Source organism: Scyliorhinus torazame, chromosome 2 (genome assembly GCF_047496885.1).
Source record: "Scyliorhinus torazame isolate Kashiwa2021f chromosome 2, sScyTor2.1, whole genome shotgun sequence".
Classification (NCBI taxonomy): Eukaryota; Metazoa; Chordata; class Chondrichthyes; order Carcharhiniformes; family Scyliorhinidae; genus Scyliorhinus; species Scyliorhinus torazame.
In genome coordinates, this window is record NC_092708.1 from 85155798 (window position 1) to 85169452 (window position 13655).

General features: G+C 45.7%; 1 protein-coding gene across 2 annotated transcripts in view; it reads right to left on the minus strand.

Moving 5' to 3' along the window:
* The window catches only part of LOC140389267 (low-density lipoprotein receptor-related protein 2-like), a 533746-nt gene that overhangs the window by 269724 nt on the left and 250367 nt on the right, over positions 1-13655 (minus strand). Inside the window, exons 23-25 of one of the 2 annotated variants that reach the window (XM_072473452.1) lie at positions 12033-12152; positions 11811-11927; positions 10551-10928 (exon numbers count right to left, since the gene is read on the minus strand). In XM_072473452.1, the coding sequence (XP_072329553.1) occupies positions 10551-10928; positions 11811-11927; positions 12033-12152 (615 nt within the window). The remainder of the gene's footprint in view (positions 1-10550; positions 10929-11810; positions 11928-12032; positions 12153-13655) is intronic. The other variant, XM_072473460.1, reaches the window with a different exon arrangement.

Here is a 13655-nt window from a genome sequence, read left to right on the forward strand (position 1 = left end):
GTTAGACATAGAACATACAGTGCAGAAGGAGGCCATCGGCCCATCGAGTCTGCACCGACCCACTTAAGCCCTCACTCCCACCCTATCTCCGTAACCCAATAACCCCTCCTAACATTTTTGGTCACTGAGGGCAATTTACCATGGCCAATCTGCACGTCTTTGGACTGTGGGAGGCAACTGGAGCACCCGGAGGAAACCCACGCAAACACGGGGAGAACATGCAGACTGCTGTTGAAGGAGTTCTACTGCAATGGCATCCCTGAGATAGTTATAAAAGAATCAGGAAAGACGGGTGGAATGTTTTCTTGTACCCAGATTTTGAAGCAAATGATAGCTAACACATTGTGTCGGGCACTACAGCATAAACTTGGGTGGCATTTAGAAGTTTTGATCTGCATAGATATTATCAAAGCATGCATTTACCCACAAAGACATCCGATGACCCCATTGAAAATAAAGGGAATTATACACTAACTTTAAGAATTGAATGGGAATGACCCACACACACATCAACCCCTCAGCTACTAATTTTGAAAACAGTAAATTCTAGGTTCAGGTACTTTTTGAAAAACTAGTCTTTCTAATATGATTCACTGTGATAGTATTCAAGTTGAACAGCAAAGGTCAGTTTCAGGAATGTTTCGACTGGAGTAGAATGCAGGCCCTAATTCTAGTCTGCTGGCTTCCAGCCAAATCAATGTGCCAGAATTTCAGGGCAAACTGTGGGGATCAGTGTAACAGATGGATTGCTTCCACAGGAATAGGGATCTGCTTGAGAAACCCAAACATCTTCAAAACGTTTTAAATTTAAAATTGACAGACTTCTTAGCTCTTCTCAAAATTTTAATTTCAAAAAAGTGCAGAGCAAAAAGTATACTGTCACAATCTCTAGAACAATGAAGTAAGATTTGCACTGAATTGTACATAAAATATATCTAATATCATGAGTAATTCAAGAACCTCGTGTTTAAGTATTTTTTCCCCATCCAGGTTACAATATTGGAAGTGACAGAGAGAATGAGTTACAATCTGCAACATGTACTATCTTAACTTTGGCTGAATATCGCTGACCTACATTTACTCACTGTTCTACACTGTCCTATGTTTGAAAAAGTCATCCTCATGCTTATGTCCCTTCATAACCTGCCCTCTATAACTCTGTAACATTCTCGAGTCATGCAACACATACCCCCACACCCCTAAACTCCTTGCTTCACCAACTCTGATCTTGTGGTATCCCCCACTTCCTCTTTCCTCAGCATCAGCAGGCTTGCATTCCTATATCCCCCACCTGGAAGTTCCTCCTAAAAATTCACCAACCTGTTCCTCTTTTTTAAGACCCTCCTTAAAACTCAACCTTTTGATCAGGTTTTGCTCAATCCGAGGCAGGAACACATAAATCAATGGCAATATTCCTGTGAAGCAGTTTCAGATGAGAAGTTAAACCGAGGCCCCATCTGCATGTTAGGCTGCATGTAAAGGTTTCATTGTGAAGAAGAGCAGGTGAGTCTGGTGGTCTGATGTCCAGTCCACTATTTATTTCCCAATCACCATCAAAATAAAAATCTGGGGCGGGATTCTCCGCAAACGGTGCAATGTCCGCCGACCGGCGCCAAAAACGGCGCAAATCAGTCTGGCATCGCGCCGCCCCAAAGGTGCAGAATTCTCCGCATCTTGAGGGGCCGAGCCCTCATCTTGAGAGGCTAGGCCCGCGCCGGAGTGATTTCCGCCCCGCCGGCTGGCAGAAAAGGCCTTTGGCGCCCCGCCAGCTGGCACGGAAATGACTTTGCCATGCGACGCATGTGCGGGAGCGTCAGCGGCCGCTCATGCCATCCCCGCGTATGCGCAGTGGAGGGGGTCTCTTCCGCCTCCGCCATAGTGAAGACCATGGTGAAGGCGGATGGAAAAGAGTGCCCCCACGGCACAGGCCCGCCCGCGGATCGGTGGGCCCCGATCGCAGGCCAGGCCACCGTGGGGGCACCCCCTCGGGGCCAGATCGCCCCGCGCCCCCCCCAGGACCCCGGAGCCCGCCCGTGCCGCCTTGTCCCGCCGTTCAAAAGGTGGTTCAATCCAAGCCGGCTGGCGTCGGTTGACAGCGGCAGGACTTCGGCCCATTGCGCACCAGAGAATCGCCGGGGGTGGGCCCGCCGACTGGCGCGATCTCCGCCGACCGGCGTGGCGCGATTCCCGTCCCCGCCAAATCTCCGGTGGCGGAGAATTCGGGACACGGTGGGGGCAGGATTCACGCCGGCCCCCGGCGATTCTCTGACCCAGTGGGGGGTCGGAGAATCACTCCCCTAGTCATTATCACACAGCTGTTTATGAAAGCTTGCTACATGCAAATTGGTGGCCACATTTCCTACATAAACAGTGACAATGGGTTGGGGCGTTGTGGAGCCATGGAAACTCGGTAGCATATCCAAAAAGATGGACGGACCTCTATTCTGGGGGTCCTGCCTTCATATCCAGCAAAACCCATTTTCACTGAGGGGGGAGGGGGGGATGGAGTGTTCAGGGTGAAATGATTTCAGGGCAGGATGTGAATTCTACATGTGTGGGAAACTCAAACTCAGCATGGCCTTTCAAACTCAGTGCTGAGTTGCAGCAGACCCCATTTTGGCTGGAGCAAAAGCCATATCCAACAGCCTGGAAGTCACGAATCTTTAGAGACATCACAAATGTGAAGGATGGATAAGGGCTGTAGAACTGTCAAGCTGTCAAGTCATTGAAATGGCTCTTTAAAATTAGTAAAAAACTGCCTTCCTGTATTGCTGAAAATTATATTCAAAGGATTTCAATAGCTGTTGTTGACATAGCACTCAGCCCCATCATTCTCGCATTACTAATGCTTGGCAGTTTTCAACAACTTATTATTATCACAGTGGGGGGAGAGGGGTGGCTGCAAATTCACAGTTGATTGACAATTAAAACAATAGGTTATTAAAAGATTATCTGTATTTATGTGGGGTAACAATACAAGTATTTGTTTTTTATAATGGATTAAGTACTTGAGGGGATTTGAGTGCATTGAATGGACCTTCAAGAATGAGAATGTTTTTATCTCATGATGTCTGCACTTCAGATTGAGAATATTATTATATTTCATCTCAGCTTGGGTCCTGAGGTCTGCCTCGGCATGGATGTTATAAGGGCAAACAATGGCAAACACAATCGCAAAGATAAAAGGGCCCTTGTGGGAGTTATTTACAGGCCCCTAGCAGTAGTCAGGATGTGGGGCAGAAAATAAATCCCAAGAAAAATAATTTATGGAATGTCTAAGAGATTTTTGGGGGGAGCAGCTTGTGACAGAGCCTACTGAGGAACAGGCAATTTGGCGATGTGTGATGACGCAGACTTTATTCGGGAACTGAAGGTGAAGGAACCTTGGGGGACAGTGACCACAATATGATAGAATTTACCCTACAATTTGAGAGGAAGATGCTGGAATCAGATGTAATGGTATTACAATTAAATAAAGGTAACTACAAAGACATGAGGGAGGAGCTGGCCAGAGTTGATTGGAAGGGAAGCCTAAAGGGAAGACAGTGGAATAGCAATGGCAGGAGTGTTTGGGAGGCACAACAGAAATTCATCCCAAGGAGGAGAAAACATGCTAAGTGGAGGACAAGGCATCCATGGCTGACGAGGGAAGTCAAGGGCAGCATAAAAGCGAAAGAAAAAGTATACAAAGTGGCGAGCATTAGTGGGAAGCCAGGGATTGGGAAGCCTTTAAAAACGAGCAGAGGACAACTAAAGAAGCACTAGGGGAGGAGGAGTTGAAAATGAGTGTAAGCTAGCTAGTAATATAGAACAAGACAGAAAGAGTTTTTTTTCAAAGAACAAAGAACAAAGAAAAGTACAGCACAGGAACAGGCCCTTCGGCCCTCCAAGCCCGTGCCGACCATGCTGCCCGTCTAAACTAAAATCTTCTACACTTCCGGGGTCTGTATCCCTCTATTTCCATCCAAACATGTATTTGTCAAGGTGCCCCTTAAACATCACTATTGTCCCTGCTTCCACCACCTCCTCCGGTAGCGGGTTCCAGGCACCCACTACCCTCTGTGTAAAAAACTTGCCTCGTACATCTCCTCTAAACCTTGCCCCTTGCACCTTAAACCTATGCCCCCTAGTAATTGACCCCTCTACCATGGGGAAAAGTCTCTGAATATCCACTCTGTCTATGCCCCTTATAATTTTGTAGACCTCTATCAGGTCACCACTCAACCTCCTTCATTCCAGTGAGAACAAACCAAGTTTATTCAACCTTTATATTCAATGTATAAAAGGTAAGAGAAAGTCAAGAACTGGAAAATGAGGCTGGAGAAGTAATAATAAAAAACAAAGAAATGGCAGAGGAACTGAGTAATTATTTTGCATCAGTCTTCACGGTGGAAGACACCAGTGGGATGCCAGAGCTCCAGGATAAAAAGGGGGCAGAGGTGAGTGCAGTGGCCATCACTAAGGAGAAGAGAAACTGAAAGGTCTGAAGGTGGATAAACCACCGAGACCGGATGGACTACTGCCCAGGGTCCTAAAGGAGATAACTGAGGAGATTGTGGAGGAATTGGTGGTGATCTTTCAGGAATCACTGGAGGCAGGAGGGTCCCAGAGGACTGATAAATGGCTGATGTAACACCGCTGTTTAAGAAGGGAGGGAGGCAGAAAGCGGGAAATTATAGGCCGGTTAGCCTGACTTTGGTCATTGGAAAGATTTTAGAGTCCATTATTAAAGATGAGATCGCAGAGTACTTGGAAGTGCATGATAAAATAGGACTGAGTCAGCACGGCTTCGTCAAGAGAAGGTCATGTCTGACGAATCTGTTAGAGTTCTTTGAGGAGGTAACAAGGAAGTTAGACAAAGGAGAACCAGTGGACGTGTTTTATTTAGATTTCCAGAAGGACTTTGACGTGGCGCCGCATAGGAGGCTGTTAAATAAGTTAAGCGCCCATGTGGTAAGGGTAAGATACTGGCATGGATAGAGGATTGGCTGACTGGCAGAAGGCAGAGACTGGGGATAAAGGGGTTCTTTTTCAGGATGGCATCCGGTGAATCGTGGTGTGCCTCAGGGGTCAGTGCTGGGACCACAATTTGTCACAATATACATTAATGATCTGGAAGAAAAACTGAGGGCACTGTTGCAATGTTTGCAGATGATATGCAGAGGGACAGGTAGTATTGAGGAAGCAGGGGGCTGCAGAAGGATTTGGACAGGCTAGGAAAGCGGGCAAAGCAGTGATAAATGGAATACAATGTGGAAATGTGGAAAAGTGTGAGGTTATGCACTTTGGAACGAGGAATGGAGGCAGACTATTTTCTAAATGGGGAAATGCTTAGGAAATCAGAAGCACAAAGGGATGTAGGAGTCCTTGTTCAAGACTCTCTTAAGGTTAACTTTCAGGTTCAGTCGGCAGTTAGGAAGGCAAATGCAATGTTAGCATTCATGTCGAGAGGCTAGTGTACAAGATCAGGGATGTACTTCTGAGGCTGTACAAGTATGAAGTATTGTGAACAGTATTGGGCCCCGTATCTAAGGAAAGATGTGATGTCCTTGGATAGGGTCCAGAGGAGGTTCACAAGAATGATTCCTGCAATGAAGAGCTTGCCATATGAGGAGCGGTTGAGGATTCTAGGTCTGTACTCATTGGAGTTCAGAAGGATGAGGGGGGATCTTATTAAAACTTACAGGATGCTGTGAGGCCTGGATAGAGTGGACGTGGAGAGGATGTTTCCACTTGTAGGAAAAACTACAACCTCAGACTGAAAGGACGATCCTTTAAAATAGAAATGAAGAGAAATTTCTCCAGCCAGAGAGTGGTGAGTCTGTGGAACTCTTTGCCGCAGAAGGCTGTGGGGGCCAAATCACTTAATGTCTTTAAGGCAGAGATAGATAGGGCGGCATGTGGTGCAGTGGTTAGCACTGGGACTGCGGCGCTGAGGACCCAGGTTCGAATCCTGGCCCTGGGTCACTGTCCATGTGGCGTTTTCACATTCTCTCCATGTCTTCGTGGGTTTCACGCCACAACCCAAAGATGTGCAGGTTAGATGGATTGGGCACGCTAAATTGCTCCTTAATTGGAGAAAAAGTAATGGGGTACTCCAAATTTAAAAAAAAGACAGCGATAGATAGGTTCTTGATCAATAAGGGGATCAGGGCTATGGGGAGAAGGCAGGAGAATGGGGATGAGAAAAATATCATGGCCGTGATTCTCCGAAATCCCGGCGAAGTGTTGACGCCGGCGTCAAAACCGGCGTGACCGATGCCGGCGTCTTCTTTGGGGGCTAGCATGGTGCAGGAGTGCTGTGCGCTTGAAAGCCGGCGTGACACGGCCTCCACCAGGATGATCCCCCGCAGCCAGAACTCCGAGGTCCCGCGAGGTGGGACCAAACGTAACCCATGCCGGCGGGACTCGGCAGGCACTCGGCCCGTCGAGTGAGGAGAATCGTCGCGGGGGGCGCTTTCAACAGCCCCCAATCGGCGGGGCGGCGACCGTAGAATCGCTGGTCCTGCGTCGGAGCGGCATGCCGTGGTCCTCGCGCCCCCCCTCGGCGATTCTCCGACCCGGCGCAGGATCGGAGAATCCCAGCCCATATGTTTGAATGGCGGAGCAGACTCGATGGGCCTTGTGGCCTATTTCAGCTCCTATGTCTTATGGGCTTCTGGGGAGTTTGAGTTGGCATGAATTGGCACTAATTTGGAATAGGGGCTATCAGGTGTCGTCATTGGAGATATGTGGGATACATGAGTACACGTGTATGGCCATTGGGAGTGGGTGAACATAGAACATAGAACATTACAGCGCAGTACAGGCCCTTCGGCCCTCTATGTTGCGCCGACCTGTGAAACCACGTTAAAGCCTATCTACACTATTCCCTTATCGTCCATATGTCTATCCAATGACCATTTGAATGCCCTTAGTGTTGGCGACTCCACCACTGTTGCAGGCAGGGCATTCCATGCCCTTACTACTCTCTGAGTAAAGAACCTACCTCTGACATCTGTCCTCTATCTATCTCTCCTCAATTTAATGCTATGTCCCCTCATGCTAGACATCACCATCTACCCTATCTAATCCTCTGATCATCTTGTATGCCTCAATTAAGTCACCTCTTAACTTTCTTCTCTCTAATGAAAACAGCCTCAAGTCCCTCAGCCTTCCCTCATAAGATCTTCCCTCCATACCAGGCAACATTCTGGTAAATCTCCTCTGCACCATTTCCAATCCTTCCACATCATTCCTATAATGCGGCGACCAGAATTGCACGCAATACTCCAAATGCGGCCGCACCAGAGTTTTGTACAGCTGCAACATTACCTCATGGCTCCGAAACTCAATCCCTCTACCAATAAAAGCTAACACACCGTACGCCTTCTTAACAACCCTCTCAACCTGAGTGGCAACTTTCAGGGATCGATGTACATGGACACCGAGATCTCTCTGCTCATCCACACTGCCAAGATTCTTACCATTAGCCCAGTACTCTGTCTTCCTGGTATTCCTTCCAAAATGAATCACCTCACACTTTTCTGCATTAAATTCCATTTGCCACCTCTCAGCCCAGCACTGCAGCTTATCTATGTCCCTCTGTAACTTGTAACTCCTTCCGCACTGTCCACAACTCCACCGACTTTAATGTCATCTGCAAATTTACTCACCCATCCTTCTATGCCCTCCTCCAGGTCATTTATAAAAATGACAAACAGCAGTGGCCCCAAAACAGATCCTTGTGGTACACCACTAGTAACTGGACTCCAGTCTGAACATTCCCCATCAACCACCACCCTTTGTCTTCTTCCAGCTAGCCAATTTCTGATCCAAACTGCTAAATCACCCTGTATCCCATGCTTCTGTATTTTCTGCAGTATCCTACCGTGGGGAACCTTATCAAACGCTTCAATGAAATCCATATACACCACATCAACTGCTTTACCCTCATCCACCCGTTTGGTCACCTTCCCAAAGAACTCAATAAGGTTGGTGAGGCACGACCTATCCTTCACAAAACCGTGTTGACTATCTCTAATCAAATTATTCCTTTCCAGATGATTATACATCCTATCTCTTATATACCTTTCCAAGACTTTGCCCACAACGGAAGTAAGGTTCACTGGTCTATAGTTACCGGGGTTGTCTCTACTGCCCTTCTTGAACAAGGGGACAACATTTGCTATCCTCCAGTCTTCTGGCACTATTCCTGTAGACAAAGATGACTTAAAGATCAAAGCCAAAGGCTCAGCAATCTCCTCCCTAGCTTCCCAGAGAATCCTAGGATAAATCCCATCCGGCCCAGGGGGCTCATCTATTTTCACAATTTCCAGAATTGCTAACACCTCCTCCTTATGAACCTCAAGCCCTTCTAGTCTAGTAGCCTGAATCTCAGTATTCTCCTCGACAACATTGTCTTTTTCCGGTGTGAATACTGACGAAAAATATTCATTTAGCACCTCTCCTATCTCCTAGGACTCCACGCACAACTTCCCACTACTGTCCTTGACTGGCCCTACTCTTACCCTAGTCATTCTTTTATTCCTGACATATCTATAGAAAGCTTTAGGGTTATCCTTGATCCTACCTGCCAAAGACTTCTCATGTCCCCTCCTGGCTCTTCTTAGCTCTCTCTTTAGGTCCTTCCTAGCTAACTTGTAACTCTCGAGTGCCCTAACTGAACCTTCATGTCTCATCTTTACAGAAGCCTCCTTCTTCTCTTGAGAAGTGTTTTGACTGCTTTAGTAAACCACGGTTCCCTTGCTCGACCACTTCCTCCCTGCCTGACAGGTACATACTTATCAAGGACACGCAGTAGCTGTTCCTTGAACAAGCTCCACATTTCCATTGTGCCCATCTCCTGCAGTTTTCCTCTCCATCCGATGCATCCTAAGTCTTGCCTCATCGCATCATAATTGCCTTTCCCCCAGATATAACTCTTGCCCTGCGGTATATACCTATCCCTTACCATCACTAAAGTAAACGTAATCGAATTGTGGTCACTATCATCAAAGTGCTCACCTACCTCCAAATCTAACACCTGTCCTGGTTCATTACCCAGTACCAAATACAATATGGCCTCGCCTCTCGTTGGCCTATCTACATACTGTGTCAGGAAACCCTCCTGCACACATTGGACAAAAACGGACCCATCTAAAGTACTCGAACTATAGCGTTTCCAGTCAATATTTGGAAAGTTAAAGTCCCCCATAACAACTATCCTGTTGCTTTCGCTCCTATCCTGAATCATCTTTGCAATGCTTTCCTCTACATCTCTGGAACTTTTCGGAGGCCTATAGAAAACCCCTAACAGGGTGACCTCTCCTTTCCTGTTTCTAACCTCAGCCCAGACTACCTCAGTTGACGAGTCCTCATCAAACATCCTTTCTGCCACTGTAATATTGTCCTTGAGGCTGAGGGAGCATAGGCGTAAGGGCACAAAGGCTTAATGTTTAAGAAAAGAACTGGGATTATGTCCTAGTAAACCATGCCAAGTCTTTTAAACAGTCTGTTTTAACGCACAGCAGCCTCTGTGGTTGCCTCCGATCTGCATCCAGTGTCAGCAGGCCAGACCCAATCCCACACCACTACCCCCACACCCCTCCCCCGGGGCACTTTTTCCCAAGGTGGGTGTAGCAAGCTGGGGAATTTCTTGGCTCAGTGTACCTGCCTTGGAGGCAAATATCCAAGCCCATATGTCAAAAGTGTTTAATTAGCTATAAAAACTTTTGAGACATCTGGCGGTCATGAAAAGTGCTATTTGAACACAAGTCTTTCTTTTTCGTTAATGTTACCTTTCTCCTTAGTTCAATTGCCTTTTGTTTCTGAATATTTTAAGTGAAGCACATTATGGTAGCTTGTGCACATAAGGCTCTATATGAATGCAAATAGCTGCAGAACAGTAGTCGTGGCATCAATTGTCAGGTAATGGAATCTGCTCCTTTCTTTGGCAGGCATTTATAAGGATGCTCTGAAGTCTTCACTTTGGTGTTTCCATATTGACTTTGAGTCCTGGGAGAACCTCATGCAGAATCACTGCTACTGGCAAATAAAAAACGGTGAGGCCTCCTTCAAAGTCAAGCACGCACCAAAATACACAAAGAGGAAATCTTAAGGCAGCAATTCATCCAAACTCTATCACCTGCAGCATCCTGTCCTACTTGCAACAGAACTGGGTGCTAATCGGCATTAGCGGTCACCTACGTACCCAGTGGAATAAGAGCAAACATCACAGATAATTAACATGAAAATGAAATGAAATGAAAATCGCTTATTTTCACAAGTAGGCTTCAAATGAAGGTACTGTGAAAAGCCCCTAGTTGCCACATTCTGGCACCTGTTCGGGGAAGCTGGTACGGGAATTGAACAGCGCTGCTGGCCTGCCTTGGTCTGCTTTAAAAGCCAGCTATTTAGCCCACTGTGCTAAACCAGCCCCTAACATGATCATCATTGCCTCAAAGGACGAACAGGAGAAGAGACAGGCATTTTATTTTATACATATACAAATTACTGGACCCTTAGTTCATTATAAGAAATATAGAAAATATTAAAAACAATTTACTTACTGCAGAGTGGTGATTCATCTGCCCCGTTTGGGCAGTGTGGAGTATGGTCACAAACCTTATCCAAACTCAGACAGATGCTGAGACCTGGGCACTGCCACTGGTTACTGGGGCATTGAAATGGCTGTGTGGGGCAGTCTCTTTCATCGCTCATATCTCTACAGTCATTATCGCCATCACACAGCCAGCCTCTGAAGACACAGTTTCCATTATCACACCGGAAATAGCTGGCAGAGCAGTTCTTTGGTGGACAGCTAAGGTGTTCATCTGATCCATCAGTACAGTCTGAATGGCCATCGCATTCCCAATTTGACGGTATGCAGGCACCGTCTTCTTGACACTGGAATTCATTTTGATGGCACATACCTGGTGGTCGAGTGGCTACACGAAGGAAAAACAAAGATAAGAATCAAACTTTTATCAGGGTGATATAAAGCAACCCTTTGTGTCAATTAATATTTGACAAACAAATTACTTATTTTTGGACAAGGAAACTGAAATGTGGCTTAGCCTGATATAAAATGACTAGAGTAAAATCCATGAGAATATAAGATCGCAAAAAATTATATGAGCAATTTCAGTGGTTAAGGGAAGGAAACTAGGCAAGCACTGGATCATAGTTAGGTCCACCAATTGATCTACGTTCAGCCCTGCAGTGTAGATGAGGTGGGGAGGGATAATTCTTGGCCTTTGTCCCCATAAATTTCAGGAGCATGAGCAACAGGCGCGATTCAGCGGACTTAAAATTAAGTCAGGTTTTAGGTGCATTTGACGGGGTGTTTCCCAACGGCTGCAGCATCGAGATTCACCCCACTATTTGCCGGCTCTTTGTGTTTTTTTGAACCTCTTGGAGTTTCTCCCTGCCTAGGCCACACTTTGGCCATTTTCCTGCTGGCGAGCCGAACGGGGTGCCATTTTGATCGGCGGCCTCCATCTCTGCACTGCCCTCTTTCAACCCCCCGCTTCCTGGACTCCCCTTCAGTCCCACCAACCTTCAATTGGCCCCTGGAACCTCCCTCCCCCGTATAATGGGCAAGGCCGCCCCGACCCCTGGCAGTGCAAACCTGGCACCTGAGCCCATTTGCATTGCCAGACGGGCACCCTGGCAATTCCCCTGGCCCTGGCATGCCACATGGTGTGGAGCCCGATTTGGAGCTCTCGTGGCATTCAGCCATTGCGAAACATTTTCGAAACAATCCAGCAAGGGAGCAGGATTCCATGAAAACAAATAACATTTAATTAGCTCTAAATTGGTATACATACGACATCCTGCCTCATCAGATTGATCACTGCAATCAAAAACTCCATCACAATGGTAGATATTGCTGATGCACTGTCCTCCACTGACACATTTAAACTCAAAGGAAGTGCAATTAAACACTGTAAAGAAATTAATTTTAGTTTAGAAATCTGAAGCATAAAACATTATTGTTCAAAAAGATAAATTGCATCAAATTGTGGCCATCGCATTTTATCTACACTTACCACAGCCCTGTTCATCCAGTCCACCAAGGCAGTCTTCATCACCGTCACATATGTAAGCTGGGTCAATGCACCGATGCTCTGGGCATAAAAATTGCTCAGGGTGGCAGGTACTTGTGAAATCTTTAGTTTGGAAAGGAGGAATCAGAATAAAAGCAGGCATAAATTTGTATTTAGCAACACTTTATTTAGCTGCTATTGTGAATTTATAGGTGATCAAACCTAGTTTGCATGCCTAATTTACTAACACCAAATGCAAAGAAATTAACAACTCAGTTTTTTAGAATTCATATACAGCATCATTTCAAGAATTTGAAAGAAAATATCACAAAATCTACATGTGGTTTATGCTAATTTATCATTGTCTCTCAGATCACAAGTAATACCAAAACTTTCATAAGAACGAATCAAGCATTATTTCCGCGTTAACTGAAGCGTAAGGCACAATTTAGACTACGATGGTTGACATCTTTGTGTATTTTTTGGAAACATAAAACCTTCTCTTGAAAATCGCATTTTGGACAGTTCAGTTTGGTGTCTGACATGGAAATCTACCACCATGATTAAGATTGCGCCTCAGGAGGGGGACAGTGGATCTTGGAGGGTGGGGAAATAGAACTTATGGATCTCAGGGTCAGAGGGAACAATTAGTGGCTGGGGGTGAGGGGAGGGAATCAGCAGGGTAGCAACAGCAATCAGTGCAGAATGGTGGGAGAGGGGTAAGTGCTAGCAATCTGCAGATGAGGAGTGGTGGCAGGAGCCCAAATTCCTTTAGTATGGGGTTGAGAGGAGGATTCCTGCCCCTCCTGGGTCCACATTCAGGTACAAATGGGCCCTCTTGCTGTTAGCTGTATGAACACATCATGTGGAGAGTGAAGCTCCAGAAAATTCAAAAATCAAAAACGGGTCTTTTAAAATGTGCAGGAACCCACCTACAATAAATGATTTCATAACTAACATGGTACTGACAAGCGTTTCTACCACGTATGCATCTACTACATTCAATATAAGAAGTGGTACACATTTATCTAGAAATTAGAATGCTTATGGAGATCAACTAGTGCCAAAATCATGGGTACTTTGGGGCAAAACTTTGAGGCTAATTAACTGCAGTTCGATTAATTGATATATTTCAATATAGATTTACTTTAATTACAGTTAACCCATCCCAATCCTTGGTCTTGAATTAGTATTAACATATCTATTTTGGTATGTGTAACAAATTAGTACTGGTTTCCCTCAATTTTCTCCTCTTATTATTCTTTTCAGAGAAATGACCCGTGGTTGGGTAGTAATTCTCCAAAACCTGCTGAAATAAAAATATGATAATGGATAAAAGACAACTATGAAATTAATTGGGGTAAAATTGGTCTACAGCATGGCACAAAATGAATATCCTTTGTGGAATAAAATTTAAACACACTGTAAAACAGTCTGATCCTTCACTGTGAACTGACACTAAAGGCCAAGTTAACCTCTTCTGTTGCTCTTCCTAAACATGGCAGAAATAACAACATTACAAAGTTCAGTAAAGGAGAAGGACCTATTTCAGCCTCTTCCTGAGGTCACCACTATCACAGATGTCAGTCTACAGCCGATTCACTTCACTCTAGGTTATATCATGAA